The 24,589-nt window shown below is 39.9% G+C and overlaps 2 protein-coding genes across 2 annotated transcripts; one reads left to right on the forward strand and one right to left on the reverse strand.

Moving 5' to 3' along the window:
* Positions 1-1,590: 1,590 nt before the first annotated feature.
* LOC119654699 (WD repeat-containing protein 43) lies at positions 1,591-10,877 on the reverse strand. Its single transcript, XM_038060213.1, has 9 exons — positions 10,566-10,877; positions 3,645-3,761; positions 3,063-3,589; positions 2,825-2,996; positions 2,407-2,696; positions 2,215-2,343; positions 2,004-2,153; positions 1,823-1,920; positions 1,591-1,729 (listed from the first exon to the last, which is right to left on the reverse strand). The coding sequence occupies exons 1-9, from the start codon at positions 10,758-10,760 to the stop codon at positions 1,638-1,640; spliced, it is 1,770 nt and encodes a 589-aa protein (XP_037916141.1). The 5' UTR covers positions 10,761-10,877; the 3' UTR covers positions 1,591-1,637.
* A 277-nt stretch (positions 10,878-11,154) lies between these two features.
* On the forward strand, positions 11,155-23,303 carry LOC119654700 (MRG/MORF4L-binding protein). The gene is made up of 2 exons (XM_038060214.1): positions 11,155-11,872; positions 21,764-23,303. Exons 1-2 carry the CDS (start codon positions 11,527-11,529, stop codon positions 21,949-21,951), a joined length of 534 nt encoding a protein of 177 aa, XP_037916142.1. The 5' UTR covers positions 11,155-11,526; the 3' UTR covers positions 21,952-23,303.
* The last annotated feature ends 1,286 nt before the right edge of the window (positions 23,304-24,589 follow it).

Here is a 24,589-nt window from a genome sequence, read left to right on the forward strand (position 1 = left end):
CAGCAACTGATTACGTGGTACACTGACAGATCCCTCACAGCAGAGGGAGCGGGTGCCGGTATCATTGGTCCAAGGAAAATGTACTTTGAGCTAATGGGCAGATACACTAGCATATTCCAGGCGGATATATACGCCATAGACAAATGTGCCTCCTTTAATCTCCAAAGGAACTACAGGGAACATAATATAGCTATTCTCACCGATAGCCAAGCCGCGATCAAGGCACTTAGGTCCAACCAGGTGAACTCTAAACTGGTGTGGGAATGCCTTGAGAGACTGAATACACTCGGCTCGTCCTGCAAGGTCTGGATATTTTGGGTTCCAGGCCATGCTGGGTTGGAAGGCAATGAGGCAACGGACGAACTAGCCAAGAAGGGAGCAGGGACGCCTTTACACGGACTTCCCTTCTGTGGAATCGGAAACGGTTTTATAGCTATGACTCTAAGAAATGAAGAGGAACGGTTGAGGGAATTATACTGAGCGGGCCTACCAGGGATGGAGCAGTCCAGGGTGCTTATTGGGGGATACGAACCCATGCGCACAAAGTATTGCTTAAACCTCACCAAAAAGAACCTCTGACCAATTTTCCTCGATTCTCACAAATTCGTTCGTAAGCGTCCATTATTGATGGCTAGCAACAAAATACTAAGCATCGTGGCGTCTTCAAACTTGAAACATATGCTTTGCAGATTGTGCACTTTCTAATAGTGATATTTTTTAAGCATCTAGCGCCATTTCTAGGTCAATCTGGGTAATTATTGGACAACCTTAGTATTGTTGCAGATGCAACAGATAGAATAAACCTGAAGCACACTCTGGAGACAACGGATTATTTTGGGGCGGTGTAGAGAATTCCCCCACTTCACCTGAACTTTATCGAGAGGGCCTCCAACGCCTCAACCGTGAGATAAAATCTCGGAGGAATTTGAAGTCTAAAGCGGAGCGCGCCAGGATTTCTTTTTCTCGCCGATATTATTATATTTCTTCTTTATTGGTGGTGTCCTTTCTGCCACCTTGGTAACTTTGTTCGAAATCTGGAAACACAACTATCTCAGCACCAACATTCAGTTAGTCACCATTGGTGCGGACCAATGTTCTTTTAGTACTGATAAGCAGAAGTAGCACATGTAAAGTGCTGCAATTGTTTCTCCAAAGATCCAAGTTTCCTTCAACTCGAATTCATCAGAAGGAGGAAGTGACAGCGGTTAAGCAAGTATTGAAAAAAACGACAATTCCATCGCCGACTATAGTATATATGGAATCCACTATCCCAAGATGGTCATGGAATAGGCACTACATAACACAGAACAGTGAGGAGAGTGCAATCTTACAGAAAGTCTTGTGGGAGCTGAAGTACATTGTTAACAACGCTATGCCCCAGATAGGATTTTATGGCAACGAGAAATATTAAGAATGATATCTAATGGCAAATGGACGTTGGACTTAAAATGTGGACAGAAGAAAGGATTTAAATTGCTGGTTTAGCTTTACCTTAGAGAGCGAAGGGAATTTAGTCCAGTGTCCTTTGTTAAACATATTACCCAACGAAGATTTCATATTATTCAAGTGAAGAGGAATAAATTGTGACAATCTGGTTTTAAAAAATATATTTATTTCACTATTTTCTATAAAAAAAACTAATTAACATCCATTTCTTCTTCAGAATCATCTTCAGCCCATTGCTCATCTGAACTGCTTTGCTCATCTTCGATTTCAGAGTTGGCTGAATCTGGAAAAACAAAAGAAATGTGGAATTAGTCCAACTTCATTTCCATTGTTGAACAATATCATCGCTTAATAGATCGAATCAACAATAACATACCTTCATCTTTGTAAATTAATACATTTTCATTGTCGATAGCGTCTTCCTCTGTATTCCTCTGAATTTGATTTATAAGCAAATCAAGACGTCCGGACAATCTGTAATTCAAGTTGAGGTTTACCATGATAGATTCTCTACTGTGAAACATATTTATGGGAAGCACATGATAAATTCAACTTACTTCGATATCTCCTGTAAGCAATTCATTCTATGCTCAATTATTCCCAAACATGGTCCGAATTTCGTTAATAAATCATCTGCTCCAAGTGCCATTAACTGACTTGCATGTATTCTTACTAAAAATTTCAACCAATTTGCAGCACATTGAACACTGGAATATATAAAAGCACGCGCATTACAAAAAGCACGATTCCAATATTAAACTTACTTACTTTGATCTTTTACTTTGCATCAATTGTGTCAATTCATCTACAAGGACTGCAACATATTGAATAGGTAACTTTTGAAGTGTCGGTTGAATTACTTTAGGGTCACTCGTAGATAGTACGATCTTCAGAAGACTGGTTTAAAAGAAAAACGATTGTACAGTTTCTTGACAATTTATGTGGTTTTTCAAATCTTACTTTGCATCTTTGCTATGCAATGCCTGAATGAGTAAATGAACTTTACTCTTTGCTGTCGGTGTATCTCCGTTTGCTAAATTCAAGTTTTGTAATCGAGTTTCCATAGGGATTTGTACAGGTTTCTTCTGTTTCCGATTGATTGTTGCTGATTTATATTCAACGTCATTTGTGTTGACGGTGGGCGTAACAAGTTTCAGAGAATTTTCGAGCTCTTTTTTATGATGCTTCGATGATAGTGATTTTGGATCTGTTCGTATGAGAACTTGTACTTTTTCTGCGGAGTTGGGCTCCTAAATAGTTTGAAAAACAACAACTATCAGTTTTGTGTACTTATTTCCTTTGCGAAATATCGCAAAACAAAAGACTTCATGAAATTTTAAATGTACAAAATTGATAATGGATACTGGGATAGGCTTACCACATACTCAAAGCGTAGAAACTGTTTATCTCCATAGCCTAGTAGAATTTTGTTGCCCTTTGCAGTCTGATCAATGAACGCCGCAATCGCGTGAATAGGGGCAATGTGCTCAGTCCCATCAGAAGCTATTTGTATGGTGACTTTAGGCTTGATTGGTTTGTCTGGCTTCAAACTGAAATTAAAGTTGGAATATAAGATGTTATTATTGTAGTTCGATATTAAAACTAAAGGAGTTTACCGATCTAATGCATTCACATAGAAATGCACCACCCCACTCCTTGTCACCGCCGCTAGCTGTAAATTGCCGTCGGTATCAACTTTGCAACTGATACAATAAGCAATATTTTCCATTAGGAATGTACACGATGGGCTTTTGTTTTTGCTACGAGCAGTAACCGTCCATAAGCACAATATCCGTTCCATCTTTGATGTAGACAAAACATAATCCTTATCATCATACGTGAAGTGCTTCAAGAATGTCACATCTGAAGTGTGGCCTGTGAAGACCTGACGAAGTTCATGTGTTCCAGCTGTATAAAGCTTCAGTTGTCTTCCACCGACAACAACCGAATGTGATTCGGGAAATGCCGCGATACTATAAAGTTTTTCATTACCAACGGACCAGCCGTCGATTTGTCTTTCTTCGGACACATCCCAAACCAATATTTGTCCGTCTTCTCCACATGTATATAGATGATTTGCATTGTCGTAAGCGATGTTAGTGCATCGAGCAGTATGACCTTCTCCTTTTAAGTTGCGTTCAAGCTATGAAAGACTGACTTTGATTGTTTCCTGTAGAATGAATGTTGAAGTAATTTACCTTGCTTGAAGCGAACGAATATATGACGACACCCCCTTTACTGGTACCCATGGCAAGGTATAGGGTATTGCCACCAGCTTCGCCACTAGAAAATCTGCCACCTTCCTTTGTTTTAGCCTGAAAATTAATAATGGGTTAACTATGGTAAAACATAAAATAAATAATCATGATAGTACGTTATATTTTGGCATCATCGCATCTGAAATAGGTTATTGGTACAATATTTTTATGCATTTCCTATGGACAGAGAAAAAAATTGAAGTTCTAAGCAATTAAAAGCGTTGCGTTTAATTGGTAATGGAGTGATTGGTTGACTAAATCGTTTCTGGGTTGTTGAATTAACAATAATCATCAACAGTGAAATTTTCAGTTTCGCAAGGTCTAAATCCATTGTCTTCAAACACGTTATCTCTGTTTCTCGTAAAAAAATGAGCCGTTACCATTTTATCTTCATAGAAATGAGCCAAGAATTTTGTCACTTCACAAAACATACGAAACTTTGTTTTTTCCAACAATTCAGTGGCTTCCATCATCACACTACTGAGTCCCATCGCCAAAAAGTATCAAAAGGTGCCCCGCGAAAGCCAAGACTCCATTGTCAGTCGATAAAATTCTTAAAACAATTTTTTCGACCAGCGTAGTAATTTGCAAAGGATATCTTCCATGAACGTTACACAATAAATGTAGCGGCGTATTACTGCAAGTTTTTTCTCCAAGACGATACTTACCTTTCTGAAAGTCAATTTTGTACAAACTAAGAAGAAGTTAAGCATACCCCCTTAACCTCCTGTTTATTGGATTTGCTTATTCCTCTATAATATGCAGCTTTTCGTGTCTCTTAAAGAAGTACCAAGAGTACAACATCTTCAAGATTAAGGAGCGGTGAACGTTTTCTTGCTTAATTAGATCCGGACCCAATCCTCTTTTATAAAGTTGGGATCAAAAATCTCCGGTTTCACTAGAAAAGTGTATCTCTAAAGCAGGAGATCATGTTGAAAAATGTTGTATAATTCATTACTGTATTCCACCGAATAACATTTTGTTTGAGATAAAGCCTTATTTCACTTATTCACTTATTATCACTTTATGCAATGGACGCAGCGTTAAGACCTTCTTCTGGACCAAGAATAACTTGTGGATTACTTGAAAATGCAGGAAACATAATTTTCAAGATTTTACACTGAACGGAGTTGAATTTATTAATTGTGTACATGTGTTTCGAGCATCAGTTCTGCCCTTCTTCAGTACACTTTTAACTTATTGAACGCGTATTGAAGAAGGGCGCAATCTATGTCCCAAATAAGCATATGTATGGTAATTAATAAATTTAATCCAGTCCTAGGAAAAACAATTCAAGTGTTTTTATTCTTTGCAGGAAGCAGTTCTTAAAGTAATGCTTTGATACATCGCAATAAACATATTTAAGAGATTAGATATTTGTCTGCTATTTGTAGTCTAGCCTAAAATTGATCGACAAGTAGCTTCCTCTAAACTACAATTTTTAGTTTTCAAAGTAGATATATATTTCCGAAGCAACTTACCCCCAGATCGAGCAGGCGGCGCGAGATCTTGGGCTGCACATCAATGAAGGCAAGACAAAAATGTGGAAACGTCAGCACCGAAGACGAATCAACCAACAACATCAAACCGCACTGGTCAAACAGGAAGAATAAGGATAAGAGAATACAACTTTGACACCGTTGACAATTTCTCCTATCTAGGGTCGAAAATCACAACCGATAATAGCTACGATGATGAAATCCGCGCACGGTTGTTATCAGCCAACAGAACCTATTTCAGCTTACAAAAACTGTTCCGCTCGAAACGTCTCACCATAGGGTCAAAGGTCTTACTGTACAAGATTATGATCTTGCCAGTCCTCATGTATTCCTCGGAAACTTGGGTTCTTAGCAAGAAAAATTGCGAACTCTTGGCCGCGTTTGAGAGAAGAATCCTCTGAAGAATTTTTGGCCCCCAAAATGAGGATGGACGGTTCCGTAGTCTACACAATGACGAAATCTATGAGCGATACCATGACCGTCTGGTTGTCGATAAAATCCGGCTCAATAGGATGATCCCACCCGGAAAGTCTATAAGGGCAATATCTATGGTAGAAAAAGAAGACGAGGCAGACCCTGCCTAAGATGGAGCGATGGCGTAGGTCAGGACGCCAGACAGCTTTTAGGGATATCGAATTGGTGGACCTCGGCGCAAAACCGGGATGTCTGCAGTTCCTTATTAAGACAGGCCTAGACCGGATACCGGTTGTTGCGCCGTTGATGATGATGATGAACTTACCCCTTTCAACAATATCAAGGTACTAAAAACAATTGCGATTATACGGTACTTTTATACTAATTCACTAATTACTTAAATTACTTTTAAAAAATTTAATTTTTAAACTATCAACCTAATTAACTGCTAGAGCGGACAAGGGGAACAACGTCGCCGTTATAGAAAAGGATAAGTATGACCAGGCTGTTTTTCGGAAACTGGAGAGTGGAAACTTCTTCGAATTACGGAACAACTCCCGAATCTATCAAAAGGGTCGATCGAGTGTTGAAGGAAGCTAGTGTGGTATTCTCGAACATTGAGCGACTACGAATGCTTAATCCTGCGCTTCCAAGAATCAGATGTCAACCGAAAATCCACAAGGAGGGGGACGAGATGGAAGAAATCATTGCGGACTCGAACTGACCGGCATATAACATCACAAAGTGGTTGATCAATGAGTGCCAGACCCTTGAGACGACGAATAGTAAGTATTCAGCTGCTAACTCCCATGAACTAATACAGAAGCTGCAAAGCATTAAGAGGATGGGAGAGGACGAGGTGATAGTGTCGTTAGCTGTGAACGCATTGTTTCCCAACACGCCAGTGAAAAAATCAATTTTCGTACTCGAGAGATGGCTGAACCAGTTTGGATCTGGACCGGAATAGAGAAGAAAAGTTCGTATCTATCCAAACCTTGCCAGGATCTGCATGAACGAAAACTATTTTACGTTTCGGGATAGATTCTACAAAACTACTTCGGGAGTAGCGATGGGGAACCCTCTCTCGCCGTTATTCACTGAAAGTTTCATGTCATCAATCGAAGAAGAAATTGAATCGAGGGGAATAATGCCTAAACTATGGTTTAGATATGTAGACGACGTATTTTCGATTGTTAGAAGAGACGATATAGACATGGTCCTCTACTCTATAAACAAGATTCATCATAAAATCGAGTTTACACTAGCAGTAGAAAAGGATGGAGCTCTACACTTCATCATCATCATTAACGGCGCAACAACCTGTATCCGGTCTAGGCCTGCCTTAATAAGGAACTCCAGACATCTCGGCTTTGTGCCGAGGTCCACCAATTCGATATCCCTAAAAGCTGTTTGGCGTGCTGGCTTACGTCATCGCTCCATCTTAGGCAGCGTCTGCCTCGTCTTCTTTTTCTATCATAGATATTGCCCTTATAGACTTTCCGGGTTGGGTCATCCTCATCCATACGGATTAAGTGACCCGCCCACCATAACCTATTGAGCCGGATTTTATCCACAACCGGACGGTCATGATATCGCTCATAAATTTCGTCATTGTGTAGGCTACGGAATCGTCCATCCTCATGTAGGGGGCCAAACATTCTCCGGAGGATTCTTCTCTCGAACGCGGCCAAGTTCGCATTTTTTCCTTCCTAGATCTAAATATCGTCAACTCTAGCAGGAAGGTTAAGTTCGCGATATATCGTAAGCCTACAGTAACGCAGAGAACGATACCAGCAATTTCACATCATATATTTTCCCAAAAAATGGCTGCCTATAATTGCATGATTCACCGACTGATTACATAGCCCTTCGGAATATTGTTTCAATAAGGAACGACAGCATATTATTGACACCGCTATTAAGAATGGGTATAATCCTTAGACTATTGAGAAACTGATCGGATCAAGCAACACAATAGGCATGCCTATACAAAACTATTTTCGCAGCAGAAGGAGGCAACCACCAGACGGATAAGTATCCCGTATTCCTACCTCTTAACAACATCAGGGATTGGATAAAAAAGTTTCAACTAGAAGTCGTAGGTTCGAGTCGATGGTCCACCTTGCAGAATTTATGGGGAAGCGTCAAGGATCCTTTGGTAGCGGAGGAAAAAAGCGGAATCTAACGAATAACGTGCAGCGATGAATGGAAGTGGAAGGCAGTGTACGCTAAACTCGCGAATGAAAGAGCGGGTGGAGAACGGCCAGTGCAAAATGTGTGGTTCGACGTTAGAGACGTTGGACCATCTCATTTCAGGCTGCACTGTTATGCTCCATCAAAACCTTGCATACAAGCATATGCTTATCACGGGAATGTCCGGGTTAGCGATATGGGCCGCAAGCAGTACTTGGTAAAAAATTTTAAATATTGGCTATGCGGTTTCGATTGCAGGGCAGAGGCGATCTCATCAGACGCTGCCTCAGCGCCTCTACCCTGCGGAGCAGCGGAGGAGCAGGTGGCAATCAAATGTGTGCAGCCCGCCATCAAGTAGATGGTGGGCTAAGGACAAGCTCAACCCAAAACAAAATTCATTTTTATTAGCTCTAACCAGTTGTAGGTTCAAACAAATGCGATTTCGGTCGTTGTAATTCACACCCTTGGCGGGTTTTGAATTGCATATAAACGATCCAATTGCCACCTGTTGCCGCTTTCGGTCACGCTGCTCCGCAGGGTAGAGGCGCTGAGGCAGCGTCTGATGAGATCGCCTCTGCCCTGCGATCGAAACCGCATAGCCAATATTTAAAAATTTTTAAAAGTAGTGGGCGCTCGCCCTCGAAAGATTAGTCCGCGCACTGAATAGCAGAAGTAAGTTGCTTCTCAAATATGTGCAGCCCGCCATCAAGTAGATGGTCGGCTAAGGACAAGCTCATCCCAAAACAAAATTCATTAGTACTTGGTAGTTCTGCTTACGGCATGTATTGGGGCCGGCAAGTTCTAACTGATGGCCACATTCCACCTAACAAGCCTGACGTGTTGTTAGTTGACAAGACAAATCGCTCCGCGTGTATTATTGTTGTTGCTATCCCCCCAAAATTGAACGGAAACATGTGGAGAAGAGAGTGAACTATGAGCGACTGGCTCGGGAAATAAAAGAAATTTGGCGTCTCGAGCGGGTAGTTGTAGTTCCCGTAATATTGTCAGCTACAGATATTGTACCTAAATCCCTCCCACCTTCTCTTGATGTCCTAGGACTCTCACATAGTCTGGTTCAAACTATGCAGAAATATACCATACGTGCTTGATGTTGCGTGGAGTTCTCGGCGGATTCTCCCATTAACCTACCACCGGTCACCAGCGCCCCTTTATCATTTAAGTAGGTAGGATTGTCCGAGCCTAAATGCTTGGCACTTAGTGCTAGTATAGGGTAAAATCTGGTATCTGCCGAGATTGTGACAACTCGGAAGAAAAAGAGTATGAATGTTCTATCCTCTAAAAAAGAGAAAAGGAACCACGCAAACCGGGTTTGTTAAGAACTGCACGCTGCACAGTTTCTTATGGAGAACATTGTTGTCTATTCATTGACTTCTAGATGAAACAATCTAGTCTTTGGCCGTGTGCCTAGCGAACTCACCTGGGATGCATTGCTACCGAAATCTAGTACCAAAGGAACCCATCCGACGCGTTAAATTACTTTACTGCGATCCGAAGAGAAACAGTTCGAAGCATATCAGGTATATCAAAACCGCTTCGTCAATATTCACCAAAGAAATGCACCAACCTCAGAGTTGTTGGTGATCCCCATGAAGCAGGCAATATCCCTGTTAGTAACAGCAACCTGCCGAGAAATGAGTGTAACTACTGCAGCCCCGCTTTCGAAATCACGGCTTACTAATAGGAAGGAAGTCCGCATACTCAGTCCAACTCTTCTTTGTTCTTGTTAAGGACACTGTCGCACAGGACATCCAGCGTTCAGCGCCCTACACACTGCTCTATCAGGTGATATTTTCCTTGAATTTCATAGCAAAGCTGACCTTGAACAACTTCTTTAAAAACGGAATTAACCCCTCATGTAACAAGACCTCAGATTGAGTCTGAATAAATCAGAATTTTCGACGACCGATCACTGTCAGTGTCAGTGACTAGCCCCAGACTGAGCGATTTGAATATCTTCGATTAATGCTATCAGCCGTTGGTGAGCTGCACTACGAAAGTGCTTCGCGCATCAGTGCAACTCGGATGGAATGGCGTTCTTTGGGATCGACGTATCAACGAATGTCTCAAATTCAATATCTAATGAAGCGCCGTTGTTCCTGTTCCCTAACTACTAAAGACAATGAACGGCGCCTCGCAAAAATGGGGATGAAGATGTTGGTTGGGAACAGTGATGAAATGAAGGCATCCTAAGATGTGAGAACATCGAAGACCATGGGAAGCGACCAAAACACCGATCGAAACAAAGATAGCTTGATACGCTAGATGGTGGTTTGAGACCCTCTCAAGTTCTTACCAAGTTAAAGGCTAAGGAAGAAGAAAGAACTTGAAAAGTACTTGACGTATTTGGCTTGCTCCTTTCGTACGTCAATGTAAATATCATATAAAACTGATTGTTGTTCGTTTTGGAAACGAAGCAACGTTTGCCAATTATGTTGAGTGTTTCCATAATATTCAACGCAAACGTTGCTTCTTTTTCAATATTGTTTCGAGCCTAACGACCAGCAATCAGCAAGCAGATTATCAAAACAGTTTCGAATGGGCTACTGGGATTTTAAATTTAGCCTAAGATTTGAGATTTCACAAATTTTGAGTAAAACTCGGATGTGAATTTCGAAACTGCCTACGATGCACCAATAGTTCGAAAGTGTTCTTTTTTGGTTCAATGTTGAGAATTACTAAACAAATATCTCATGAATCTTATTATTTAACTGGACTTCATTATCAATATAATTACCTTTTTCCTCTTCTGTGACACAGTAACCCATGTCAAGCAAGTGCACGGAGCAGAAAGATGCAGGTTTGGGGTGTATTCCTGCTTCAGCTCGTTCGTTTCGGTGTCCCATATTTTTAGTACGCCCTGATCGTCGATTAACGCAAATAATTTATTATCCGGCGAAAATTCCGAAACATGATGAAAACTTATATCCATTGCATTCACTTATAAATAAATCCACCGGTCGAGAAATTAATGACACAATCACACTTCACCGCCAAGATCAACACACGTGCTTAACACTTCAGAACAGTGTGCCTTGAACTGTCAGTGGCGTGGAGAAAGAGAAGTACAAAAATAAAGTAGGATGCCAATAAAACATAACTGAAGTTAGTAATGAATGGGAGAGATATTTTTGCCTTTAACCCGTAATGTGAGAAATGAGACAATTAATAATTGAATTTAATTAAAAGCTGTCGAAGTTGAATTAATTGAAGGTAATCAGTATCGTATTCTCAAAGGTCGAAACTACTCAGATGTGTAGAAAAATAGATTTTTTAATTAAAAATGAATCGGATAAGTGGTAAAAAATTCTAAACAAAAATTTGGAAAAACGAATTGCTTCACGAAACAACCCCTCAATCGAAGGGTTAAGAAAGATTAAAGCACTTCACTGGTGGGTTCTTTCCCGTTTTTCTACACTGAATCTCTCCACATCTTGCAAAAACCATCCCACCTTCCATATTTCAAAGTGATAAGCTCGGAGAAGTGCATCGTCGGATATTTCATTATTCAATGCTTTTATGTTTCTAACCGCGGGCGATTAAAATAACGCGCCACGATTCATTCGCCGAGGTTCGCAGCTTGTGAAGTGGTCAAAACGAAATTCCGAGGGTGATTGTGTGCGGAGAATATTGTAAATATTTCCTTGCATTTTTTGTGCTTCCATCTTGGAGTGTGCGGTCTAGGTACATATCTGAAAATGACAATGTCCGTCAAGGAGCGACCTGTCGAAGAGATGGAATGGTCTCCGGAAGAGGAAGTGCAGCTATTTTTCGCGCTGGATGGCTTGAAGCCGGTCGGTGTGAATAAACATTTTTACATGGCGTGCATTGCGGACCGGCTGTCCAAGTCGTTAAATCGTGAAGTGCCGGCCGAGTGCATTTGGGCGCATTTGCGTACTATGTACAATTTAGATCTGCTAGATGAGTTGGAACCGTTGCCGTTTCCCAACGAACAGAAGGATTTTTTTCTGCCAGACACAGAATTTAGCAGTTTGATGTCGAGAAAACGCGCCGAAATCGAGGATAGGAAGAGTGAGAACAAAGGTAAGTAATGGGGGGACGATGGCGCCGCATTGGAGTGAGGTTAGACTCTCCTTGTTGGAAAGACTAGTTGAGTGCATTCATTGGAAAGTCAGCTGATAAGATTCCCATTTTATTTTAAACAGTCGAAGGCGGGGATTCAATTATAAACAATTCTTCGACGAAAGTTATCACAATTTTCAGCTTCGTTTTAGATGTTCAGGCGGCCGATGGTTCGGTATTGCTGATTAGTATTAGCCCAGCAGTCGTTGATTATATTGGCTTTGTCTTAGGACTGATTTGGAAAGTTCGAACTGAATACTTTGGTTGGTAGGGAGCAAATAGGTCTTAATATATAATATTAGATGTAGAAGTTAATTTCCGCTTCTTTTCCTCCCTTTATTTTGTCGAAATAAGAGAATTTTTTATTTAATCAATTTTATGGCATTATTTTTTCTGTATTATCGGTTTCCGATTAATATATAACTTTCCGCATGTCAAGTTGCAAAATGAACTCGAGCAATTTGTCTAAAAATGGAATGATCGCCTCATTCAACACCGTTTCAGATTGAATCTAGATAAAATTGAATATTTGACGACCCCATGAAACAAATAAAATCACTGTCAGCTACAGTGACCTGCCCAGCACTGAGCGATTTAAATATCTCGGTTCAATTCTATCAGCCAATGGAGAACTGCGTTATGAAATTGCTTCACGCATTAGCGCAACCTGGATGATGTAGCATTCCACAACTGGTCTTCTTTGTGATCGACGTATCAACGAACGTCTTAAATCTAAAGTGTACCGCAATGTCGTCCTTCTTGTCGCTCTCTATGCTTCTGAGTGTTGGCTGACTATAAAAGACAACGAACCGCGTCTTGGGGAATAGAGATGAAGATGTTGGGTTGGGCTAGGGCGTGACACGTTTTGACCAGATCCGAAATGAGGATATCTGCGATCGATATGGAGTTGCAACGATCGTGGAAAAATTGCGAGAGAGGTGTCTTCGTGGTATGGTCACGCAATTCGTGCTAACGAGAATTCACTTGTCAAGTTTGATCTGAACATCGAAGTCGATGGTAAACGACCAAAAGGCAGGCCGAAATAACGGTGGTTTGATACGCTGAATGGGGAGGCCTCACGATTGAATCCAGATCATGATAGAACCAAATGGCGAAGATAGACTTTTCCACATATCACCTTATCATTAACGGCGCCATGATCGGTATATGGGCTAGGCCTGCCTTAATAAGGAACTCCAGGCATCCCGGTTTTGCGCCGAGGTCCACCAATTCGATATCCCTAAAAGCTGTCTGGCGTCCTGACCCAAGCCATCACTCCATCTAAGGCAGGGTCTGCTTCGTCTTCTTTTTCTACCATAAATATTGCCCTTACTGACTTTCCGGGCTGGATCATCCTCATCCATACGAATTAAGTGATCCGCCCACCGTAACCTATTGAGCCGGATTTTATCCACAACTAAACGGTCGTGGTATCGCTCATAGATTTCGTCGTTATGTAGGCTACAGAAATATCACCTTATAGAAAATTTTATTTTTACCTTTGTGGATGTCAACTTTTGTGCCTAAAAAACGTTATTTGCGGGAAGCTTTGTTTTCCCTTTCCACCTCAAGAGCCTTGCGAGTCATAAAATGCTCGCGAAAGCTTACGACGATAATGTTCCTTCAATAAGAGCTTGTCAAGAATGCGATATCACTTCACGTCACTCAAAAGCCATTTCTCTTCGATTGCAAACTATGGGGAAGATTCGAAAGAAGGGAGTATGGGGATCCTATAAATTGTTAGAATGCAACAAGGAGCAAAGAAAAACACTACGACAATCCAAAACGCAAAAAGTTCTGGATAAGCCTTGGACAACTTCGCAAAGCCCAATATCCACTGGAAGGAGGTCTTGCTATGCGATTCTCCTTTATGACAATACAAGACTGTACGTCACAAAATCGATCAAAAGCACGCTGATAGAGTTCAAATCAAAGGTCCTACCCCACCCGCCCTACTCTCCAGACATAGCTCCGTTGGATTTTCACCTCTTCCGGTTAATGGTTCACGATCCGGCGAAACCAACAAATTTTTTTTCGGATAGAATTCGAAAGTTGCCTTGTCTGTGGGATATCGTTTTTACTAACGAAGAAAATTATTTCTAATAAAAGTGTTTTTAAAATTTATCTCGTTTCATTTAATCAAAAATGCGTAAATCAACCTCTACACCTAATAGTTGAATATTTCGAAAGGGAATGTGTATTTCATGATTATGATGTTGTTTTTTTCTTCCATTGAGGAACTCTTGGCACTGTTTAGAGGAGTGCTCCGGATTATTGTTTTGTTAGAAAACGAAATTTTGCCAATGATGTTGAATCTGGAGGGTATGACATGTCCTTGGAAAATTTTCAAATACTCGTCTTCTTTCAATGTTCCCTCGATTCTGGTTAAATTACCAGACATTCCGCAACGAAACCACCACATGACAATGCCTCTTCCGTACTTTATTATCAGCGTGGTGCAAATTACCGATCGATTCTGTACGAATAATCGACGTTGTGAAGCCCGGAGAAGCGTCGTCAACCCCAGATCAATTTGTGTTATCTTCATTTCGCGTCATTTATTATTAATTTTTCGCGATGCCCCGAAGCACACGTGTTTTCAAAAAAAAAGGAAATAGTGTTTAGGGGGGGGGGGGGGGGGGGTTCAACCGATTTGCACGGGTTTCATTTAATGCAGCAGTGATTTGATGAACAGTTAAACATCAATTACATTTAGACATCACTGTAATAAAGTATATTCATCATCATCATCAACGGCGCAACAACCGGTATCCGGTCTAGGCCTGCCTTAATAAGGAACTCCAGACATCCCGGTTTTGCGCCGAGGTCCACCAATTCGATATCCCTAAAAGCTGTCTGGCGTCCTGACCCACGCCATCGCTCCATCTTAGGCAGGGTCTGCCTCGTCTTCTTTTTCTACCATAGATATTGCCCTTATAGACTTTCCGGGTGGGATCATCCTCATCCATACGGATTAAGTGACCCGCCCACCGTAACCTATTGAGCCGGATTTTATCCACAACCGGACGGTCATGGTATCGCTCATAGATTTCGTCATTGTGTAGGCTACGGAATCGTCCATCCTCATGTAGGGGGCTAAAAATTCTTCGGAGGATTCTTCTCTCGAACGCGGTCAAGAGTTCGCAATTTTTCTAGCTATGAACCCGAGTTTCCGAGGAATACATGAGAACTGGCAAGATCATAGTCTTGTACAGTAAGAGCTTTGACCCTATGGTGAGACGTTTCGAGCGGAACAGTCTTTGTAAGCTAAAATAGGCTCTGTTGGCTGACAACAACCGTGCGCGGATTTCATCATCGTAGTTGTTATCGGTTGTGATTTTCGACCCTAGATAGGAGAAATTGTCAACGGTCTCAAAGTTGTATTCTCCTATCCTTATTGTTCTTCGTGTTTGTGTTTGACCAGTGCGGTTTGATGTTGTTGGTTGATTCGTCTTCGGTGCTGAGGTTCCCACCATATATTTTGTCTTGCCTTCACTGATGTGCAGCCCAAGATCTCGCGCCGCCTGCTCGATCTAGATGAAGGTAGTTTGTACGTCTCGGGTGGTTCTTCCCATGATGTCGATATCGTCAGCATAGGCCAGTAGTTGGGTGGACTTGAAGAGGATCGTACCTCTTGCATTTACCTCAGCATCACGGATCACTTTCTCGAGGGCCAGGTTAAAGAGGACGCATGATAGCGCATCCCCTTGTCGTAGACCGTTGTTGATGTCGAATGGTCTTGAGAGTGAGCCTGCTGCTTTTATTTGGCCTCGCACATTGGTCAGGATCAGCCTAGTCAGTCTTATTAGTTTCGTGGGGATACCGAATTCTCCCATGGCCGTATACGGTTTTATCCTGGCTATGCTATCATAGGCGGCTTTAAAATCGATGAACAGATGGTGCAACTGTTGTCCATATTCCAACAGTTTTTCCATAGCTTGCCGCAGAGAGAAAATCTGATCTGTTGCTGATTTGCCTGGAGTGAAACCTCTTTGGTATGGGCCAATGATGTTTTGGGCGTATGGGGCTATCCGGCCTAGCAAGATAATGGAGAATATCTTATAGATGGTACTCAGCAACGTGATACCTCTATAATTGGTGCACTGTGTGATATCTCCCTTTTTATGTATGAGACAGATAATGCCTCGTTGCCAATCGTCAGGCATTGATTCGCTGTCCCATACCTTGAGCACAAGTTGATGAACCACTTGGTGTAACTGGTCGCCTCCATATTTAACCAATTCGGCTGTAATTCCACCGGCTCCTGGCGACTTATGATTTTTTAGCCGATGAATTGCACGGACTGTTTCTCCTAAACTTGGTGGTGGCAGTATTTGTCCGTCATCTTCAGTTGGCGGGACCTCCAACTCGCCGATGTTCTGGTTGTTCAGTAGCTCATCAAAGCACTCAACCCATCGCTCTAATATGCCCATTCTGTCGGAAATCAGATATCCCTCTTTGTCTCGGCAGGATGAGCATCGAGGTGTATAAGGCTTCATCCTGCTGACTTGTTGGTAAAACTTCCGCGCCTGGTGCGGTTGCTCCCTGTAGTTTTCTAGTTCATAGACTTGTTGGTTCTCCCAGGCTTCCTTTTTCCGTCTGTGAAGTCGCTTCTCCGCTCGACGGAGTTCGTGATAAGTCTCTGCGCGTGCCCGCGTTCGCCCAGGAAGTTTGAAGAATCTTTTTTCAACCGAGTTTGCACGGGTTTCATTTAATGCAGCAGTGATTTGAGGAGCAGTTAAACATCAATTACATTTAGACATCACTGTAACAAAGTATATTATGCTCTTGTTATCGCTTCCGGTCGACTAGATGGTTTTCTGTCGAAATTAGTCCTGGCTTCTCGTTTCCTTGGAACGGTTTAATGTACACTTTTACACGACACCCCGAGCCTTTCAGCAATTTGATGCATCGTATTGCCGTCTCTGCGTAAAATATAAATAAGTTCTCCAATATTTAGGTCGTTTAGACATTATGCAAGAAAGACGTGAGATTTTCTATTAAAAAATATATTTTCAAAAATGGCGAAATTTCAGAAAAACTAATTACAGCCTTCGCTTAGAAATGCTTAAGTACAACTGAAAGGGTCCTCTAATACATTATAATAACAGATTCAAACAAAACGGACCTGGTGTGTCACAAACGCAATGGAAATATAACATAGATGGTAATAAAAACAATGTCCGAGATATTTCCAGGAAAAGTGTTGGCCCATTTGTGATTTTCACTTCTTTGATAGTAACAGCATATGTATTCTAATTTTCAAACTTAGTTATTAATTTTTTTTCGAGATCTGGGACGATAGTGTATGTTCTCAACCAACTAATTTTTGTAGTGCCCTATACTAAGGAATTTTTTTGTTTGAGGATTGAGGAAGTCATGAGTCCGCATCCACTTCATGACGTATCGGACCACTTGGAAAGTAACTGCCTCTGCCCTCATCGAAACCGTAAGCAATTTTTTTGAATAACTGAGGTGCTTAACGCAAAAGGGGTGTCCGGGGACCACAAGAGTAAGTTGCACAAGGAAGTAAGTTGCTTTCCAAATGGTCCGGTTCGGTTCCGGTCGTCAATCCTCAAAAGAAGGTCATAATCGTTTTATATAAGTTAATCTCATTCATTCTGTGTACTTTCCCTGATTTTATGGGAAGACTGATTAGTTCATTTTATTTGTTTTATAATGTTCGTCTTGAATTTCTTCCTGATCGTTTTCATCTCTATCAATTTTACCCCTAGATAAATGAACTGAATGATATCAAGAGAAAAGTTTTATCTAAATAGTCAATTGGCCTAGGATTTTGCGTTTTTTTTCGTGAATTTTTAATCCACCTTTCTTTGCTATGGAATCTAGGTTTAACAACTCATCCTTTCTATAGGGCATTGATGGTGAAATTGTGCCTACGTCATGAACACACGCTAGCTGAGTGAAATTAACCAATATGTAGGAAAGACCGGGGATAATTAGCATAGATTTTGGTTTTCGATTTTTCTTTTTTTTTTTTACTATGGTACTCACTATAAATCTGATTCCTGATAATTACAAACTAAAATGCCAGCTATCAATTTCTCTAGGAGTCATTATTTAAAAAACGTGTTCTGGACACCAAAAAAAGTATTTTCCCGAGGGTCTCCAACAGGTGTGTGGCAAGTTGGCATCTCTGTTTGAGTAAGGTGGCACAACTTAAAAATTGTGTGATTTAAAGGCAGACATAGTTCAAGAAAAAAACATTTCATTTCGAAATATAGTAAATAAAAACAAGAGTTCAAGCGAGAATTGATCATAATTAAAAAACTGGTCTCTTTCTCTTATTTTCTGCTGATTTTTTTGTTTTTTTTATTCCTTTCAACCGCCAGAAAATTTCTGACTGGTGTGTCGTGTGTATGTTCCGCTTTTCTCCTTTTTCTTCCTCGATTAGACTACTTTCTTGGTCCTGCTTTTGGTAATGAACATACTTCTTCAGGTGTTTCAGAATTCTTCATTTACGTTGAATATGTCTGTGTTGAAAGGACATATTCCACTAACACGAAATCCTGCAGTTATATTGGATGGAGTCAAAGCAAGTGGGAATGCAATGTGGACTATTGACGGAATATGATAAATAGTCATTTGCCCTGGATTACTCGTTATCTAAGAGTCACAGGCAGAGTTAATATATTTTTTGAGCGGCCCGCAAAAACACTCCTGTCCAAAGGTCGTAGGAGGAAATGATAAAACCACAACCCCGTTCTCTTTGAGAAAATCAAGACAAGTGGGAGTTATGGTTATCAAGGAGAAGAAGAACTTGTTTCTCTTTCGAACATCTTATAAAATGTATGAAATGTTTTGCAAATTTTATAAAATTAGTGTCTACATTTGACCTGATTTGTTAACGTCTCCATTTGAGCCAGGTGGTGCACCTTGGACAAAGTTTCTTGGACCTAGTTCCAGGAAAAACAAAGAAAGGGAGAATCGTAGTATATCCTCTTTCAGCTGAAGGTATACGTCCTATTCGCTTGAATCCTTTTTGTGTAGCCACTCTGTCTGGTTTTTGGACTATTGTGATTCCTGTCTCGTCAACGTTGAATATATCTTGGCTCAAATTTATATTAATTTAATGCAGATTTTAGTACAGTAAAAAATCTTGAAATATTTGTTCGTAGTTCTCGCCAAACTAGTTGTTTCCGCTGTGCGCAGGGATAAACATCGGTGTCTCTTCATGAAGTTATATCCGATCCTGCAATCTTGTTTACTCCCCATGACTGGGGTATTTTCGTCAAAGTTGCTTTCCCATACTGATAGGCGAATTTCCTCACCTCTTTCGGTGAAAGTCCAAAGTACACATCTGCTACCGATTTTAAGTATTCATACAATACCAACTATTGTTCTGGTGTAAATACCTGTAAGGATATGGAAGCATAATCTAATAAGGTAGATTACTCAACTGCAAAATCGCAACAAACACAACCTTATAGAGGAGAGGCCAAGGACCGACTTCGGACTATAGCGCCATAGAGGAACAAGAATAGAGAATGCATATGTGTAGGTACGTACTTACCATCCTCGGCAAGACGTATCCATAAGATAAAAATGATGCTTCAGGAGTAGTTGCAGCATTGCACGTTGTGGCATTACCAACATAACTTGCAGCCTCAATTAATCAACAATCGTCACTGGACACATCGTACAACTTTTTATACTTTCATCGAACCAAATAAACTGATAATAAACAATTTACTCATTTGGTAGAAAAACAGAAAATTGGCCATCATCTGTTGGTAACTTCACTCAGGCTGCGACAGTAGTGGATACTCTAAGACAATGTGCTACTCAAAACAAAAAAAAAACGACAACATTGTGGTGCCTCCGTGGCAAAATTGAGAAGCTGAATGCCAACTAGCTCCGGTCTCCCTTACCATCGGTGTCCGTTTTTATCTGGTTGAGTAAAAAGTCATTGTACTTTTTTGTATGTCTTATAAAGTTGCTTATTTCTGTAAAAAAAAGCCAATGAACGCCATCTTTCTGTCTTTATTAGCGAAAAACTGAAAAAGGAGTTGATTCACTGCAATTTAGCGTTACTTCATTTAAAGAGCTTTGAAGAAAGGAAAACAAATGATAGTCTGAAAGCGTAGGTTCAGGCGTGTATGCTGGGTGAGACCCATTTACCATTACCACCTATCATGCTTTTCAAACGATCGTTTCCTTTCTCAGATGAACTTTTAATTCATGAGGAATACAAAAATCGAGTTCGCTTACGCACCCAAGGTACCTTAGGTTCAAGTAAACACTTTTTTGAAATACCTTTAATGCTTCTGAAATCAATATCTTGGATCACGTAAACTAGCTTTCACTTGATCACTATAACAATTTTGTCGTAATCAATCTCGTTGGCGGTCCTGGCCTAGGAGCACATTTAATATCAAAATTTTCAGGGTGGGATTTTTTAAATCAGTTTTGACAATGGCCGTTTTTGGAACATTGACATCGTAAACTTCACTCACGTTGTAAGTAGCGGAAGTAAATGAGTAAAATATGTTGAAAATGCACAGTTTGTTCTTCAATTTGGGATTTGAAATCTTCATTCATTCAACCAAAACGCCAAGTTATTTCTAAAAAATAAAGCTCAAGGAACAGTACTCCTTGTTCATTGTCTGACCTTTTGCTAAAAATTCATGATGCACAACACACGCAGTTGGGATCGGTGAAAATAGTGAGCAGCCCCTTCTTTTTCGACTGAAACCATACTGTTGTGCTATGATAGTGAAATTTACAGAGAATGTCAGTAAAAGATGCGAAACATAGTTGACATAGTTAGTCGAAAAGTGGCCTTATGTCCACTTTAGGATGGGGCAAAATTTATATTCCATATGGTGGTAATTAACAAGTCATGCATCAAAGAGCTTTTATTCTAATTGCTCTATTGTTGATGGGTATGGTTTTCGTTGCTAGTTGTTTAACTACGAAAGCGACTCCGAATTGTTTTCCAAAGCAAATTCAGTGAGGTCGCGAATTGTCTATTTCACAACCGAGCCAACGGCAGCAAAAATTACGCTATTTAGACATATTTCTTCGATATTCTCATTATCAGCCGAAATAGGTAGATCGATTCTGCTAGATTCTTCGTTCTTTCTTATCCTACTATTCAACCTAAGAGAAAAAGGGAAATCGAGATGTTTGAAGTTTTGCTGGATGCTGGATGAATTAATGAATATCCTCAAAAAAGACAGTTAGTTTTGGTGAAAGAATACATGTTGACTCCATTTTGGAATTAATTTTGCTGAGAAATTTAATTTGTTCGATTATAGCCTAGGCAGAGATCACCTCAGAAAGAGTGGTCAGTTCACTGGAAGCAAGGAATAAGTAGTTTCTCAAAAGTATCGTGGTCCCCCGTCTACTTGGTCGTCCTATTGATCTCTGAACATTAGTTTTAGAGTTTAACAGTTTTAATTCGCCACTTATCAAGTAGTGCAAATTTACTGCATAACTTTCTCTATCATCGGGCGAATTTCCTGAATTTCCATTCTTGCATGGTTCTCACAGTTGTGGCTTGGCTTGGCTTTGAATGACCCAGGTTAGTACCTTCTCTGGTTACAAAGTACGCGAGTGATGAGTCAAAAAGTACAGCTTTAATTAACATCCTCCCTTTTTCTACTGAAAATCGTACTATTAACCTAAAAAGTTATGGTAGGTCAAAATGTCTCTTCCGTGTTAATTTACTGCAACCCAAAGCACTCAGTGTCACACTCACACTCATATCACACTAAAATGAGTAATCTGACATGATAAATGTATCGTCTTTGATTTCGCTATTGAACTCATCAGGTTTCGCTTGTAGATTTTAAAAACATATTTATTTCTTTTTTTTTTTTTTTTCAGAGAAAGCACCTGTAGTTGCCAAACAAATATTACCAAAGGATTTGGATAAAAAGGTAGCTGTTAAACTAGTTTCTTCTGATACACCTAAGAGAACTCCAAAAAGAACTCGCGGTTCAATGTCGCTTGAGTCAAACAGTCCATCAACAACACCCCCGCCGACATCAAACAACAAACGTCGACGAAACTAAGAGAGGATAATGTATATATATACTTTTGTTATTGTGAAAGAAAAGAATATCATTATTGGTAATGATAAACCAAATATAGCACAAATGAATGTGTGGAGAAAATAACATTATGAATGTTGCATAGGATAGTCAGTAGCTGATAGACAAGTAAGTTATGTATAAGGAAGAGTTTTATAAATGTTAGCAATCAATGAGCATTTCATTTTGCAAAATTGCAATTGCGCTTTTATGAATTTTATGCTCGGAATGTGATTCATATTCCATATCAAGAAAGAATGTTTCATTGTAATCTCGAAGGACCCAGAAATTTGTGAAGAATGTGGCACTCCTCTGAATAAATTTCATTCAAATCATCCTTCAGCGGATAAAATCCTCCCATATAAAAACCTACATATGTGCCTTATTTTTGTTTTAAATATTCACTTTGAGACCAATAACTTTGTTAAACTTATCGATTTTGTTACGATACTGAATCATGCGTACATGTATGCTGGTTATTGTGCACGTGTTAGATACTAGCTTCACTGATCTCTCTCCGATATGAGACACCATCTCATTTCAGAACTTTTATTAACTACTTCACATTACTAAAAGATTATTTTTATTAAGCTGAGTATCATGGCTATACGTATAGGTTTATTTCTTTCTTATTTTATGCCTTTCTTCTGTTAACAATGTTCCTCATTGGAGAAGAGTAAGGCTCCTCGTCATAGACAAACTAGGGAAGAAACGGGAAGATATACATATATGCCACAGTATATTTTAGAACTAAGCGAATAGTTTTTGCGTGTACTTCCTCTTCCGAGTTTTAAAATTAGAATTTATTTAAAAAGTTTCTCATGAGGCACTTTCAAAATCTTTACTAAGAAGTATCCGAACAGGCCAGGGATATGGGTGAAAAGAGTTAAGTTTGCGTAACTTTTTCGAGAAGCAAAAATTTTTCATTCCTCTTGGAGACATCACAATGCCCCTATTCATTCACATCCAGAATGAAAGTATTTAATTTTACTTTGATGTAGAACATTGCGGATAACAGCAAAATAAATGGCTAAGTTCGAAAATCAATATGCTTCCTCAAGAACGTGACAACAGTATACCTTTAGGTACACATGGAATATGAATCTCCGGAACTCGTAGATGACTGTGAAATCGAGAGAACATAAAAATCAAAAGCTTATCATTTTGCAAGACAAAAACCAAATGATGCGGACAATTGCCCTCTTACCAATATGTAAAGTTGCTTATTAGTCACTGAAAGTAATTTTATTTAATTGTAAATATAAGCCTATTTCTAAGCTTCAACATGTTAACTATGTGTTTAAGTTATGAATTATAAGAATTTTCATAAAATACTTTCTTCTTTTTTCTTACGAATATTACATCTTTCTAACTTTCTTCTAGGCATTCTTTGATAACTTTAATTAAGATTGATTTATCAACTTGTGCAGCTATTAGGTTAGCATGTTTTTTTTTAATCTGGTACTTGTAGCCCCTGTGGTTTTTGCAGATTTGATTCTTTCATTTGTCCGAAAATCTTGGGCGTTTGGGATCTTCACCAGAGAGTATTTGCGTGTTTCCTACTTCCAAAACTATAATAATTAAAATAATGTTTAAAGGCGTTGGGGTAAACAACACCCTGCGGATCACTGTTGGGCAGTGTGTGTGTCTCGTTGTCGGAGCCCAACAATATCGAACGAGAAGCTACGCCGGCATATGAATGTCGTTTATTCCTGTTTACTCCTTTGTGGAGCGCACAGCAGGAAAGTCCTAGAAGAAATTGGAAACATATTTCCAAAGACCGGCGCTTACAAATGCTTCACTTGTTATGCCCCATAAAGTTTTCCTAGGCAATTATAGTAGGGACAAGATAGGGTGCAAACAGTTAAATGGTTTTAATTTTAATTCATTTTTTTCTGTATCAGATACAGACGAATTGATTAGAAAGGGGAACAGAGAGTTATTAGGTGAAAGGGATTGACGAAAGGGTTACGATTTCTTTAAAAGCTATCCTGATTTCCAGAATCCACTCTTTCAGTAAGACATCATGCTGCATGGATCGAAACAGCTAAAGAGAAGTGTAAGCTTGTAGAGAACGCGTGGCAAAAGTTGAAGCACGAATCCAATAGCCGACGGCGATTTCGCATCATTTCCTACACCGCTGAAATATTTTATCCATGTTTTTTTTTTTTCATTGCAAACACTGTTAAATAAACCACGATTCCATCATTGTCACTGGGAATAAACTTTCAGGAAGTAGCAATCGCACTGACCTTACTGGATGAAATGTTGAAGTTGATAAGTGAACTTCAATGCTCAAAATACTAAAACAGAGAATTTATGAGGCAGCCAAATGAAGATTTTAAAGACGCATGCAGTCGCTGACTTAAAATAAGGGATATTGTGTAATTTTAACTTCAACTTTCAACAGAAACAGTTAGATTTATTAGGATCTCAAAATATAGAAAATTGAACATTTCACACTGGTTTTGTACATATGCATGTCATCGAGTGATAAGAATGGATATCTTGTTTGTATCCAAAATATTAACACATGAAAAACATTGACGTTTCAAGATATATATTCATTAAGATCGGTTTATTACCTGTCTGTCTGTTTGTCACATGCGATTTATCAGAA

This window comes from Hermetia illucens, chromosome 4, assembly GCF_905115235.1.
Source record: "Hermetia illucens chromosome 4, iHerIll2.2.curated.20191125, whole genome shotgun sequence".
NCBI lineage: Eukaryota > Metazoa > Arthropoda > Insecta > Diptera > Stratiomyidae > Hermetia > Hermetia illucens.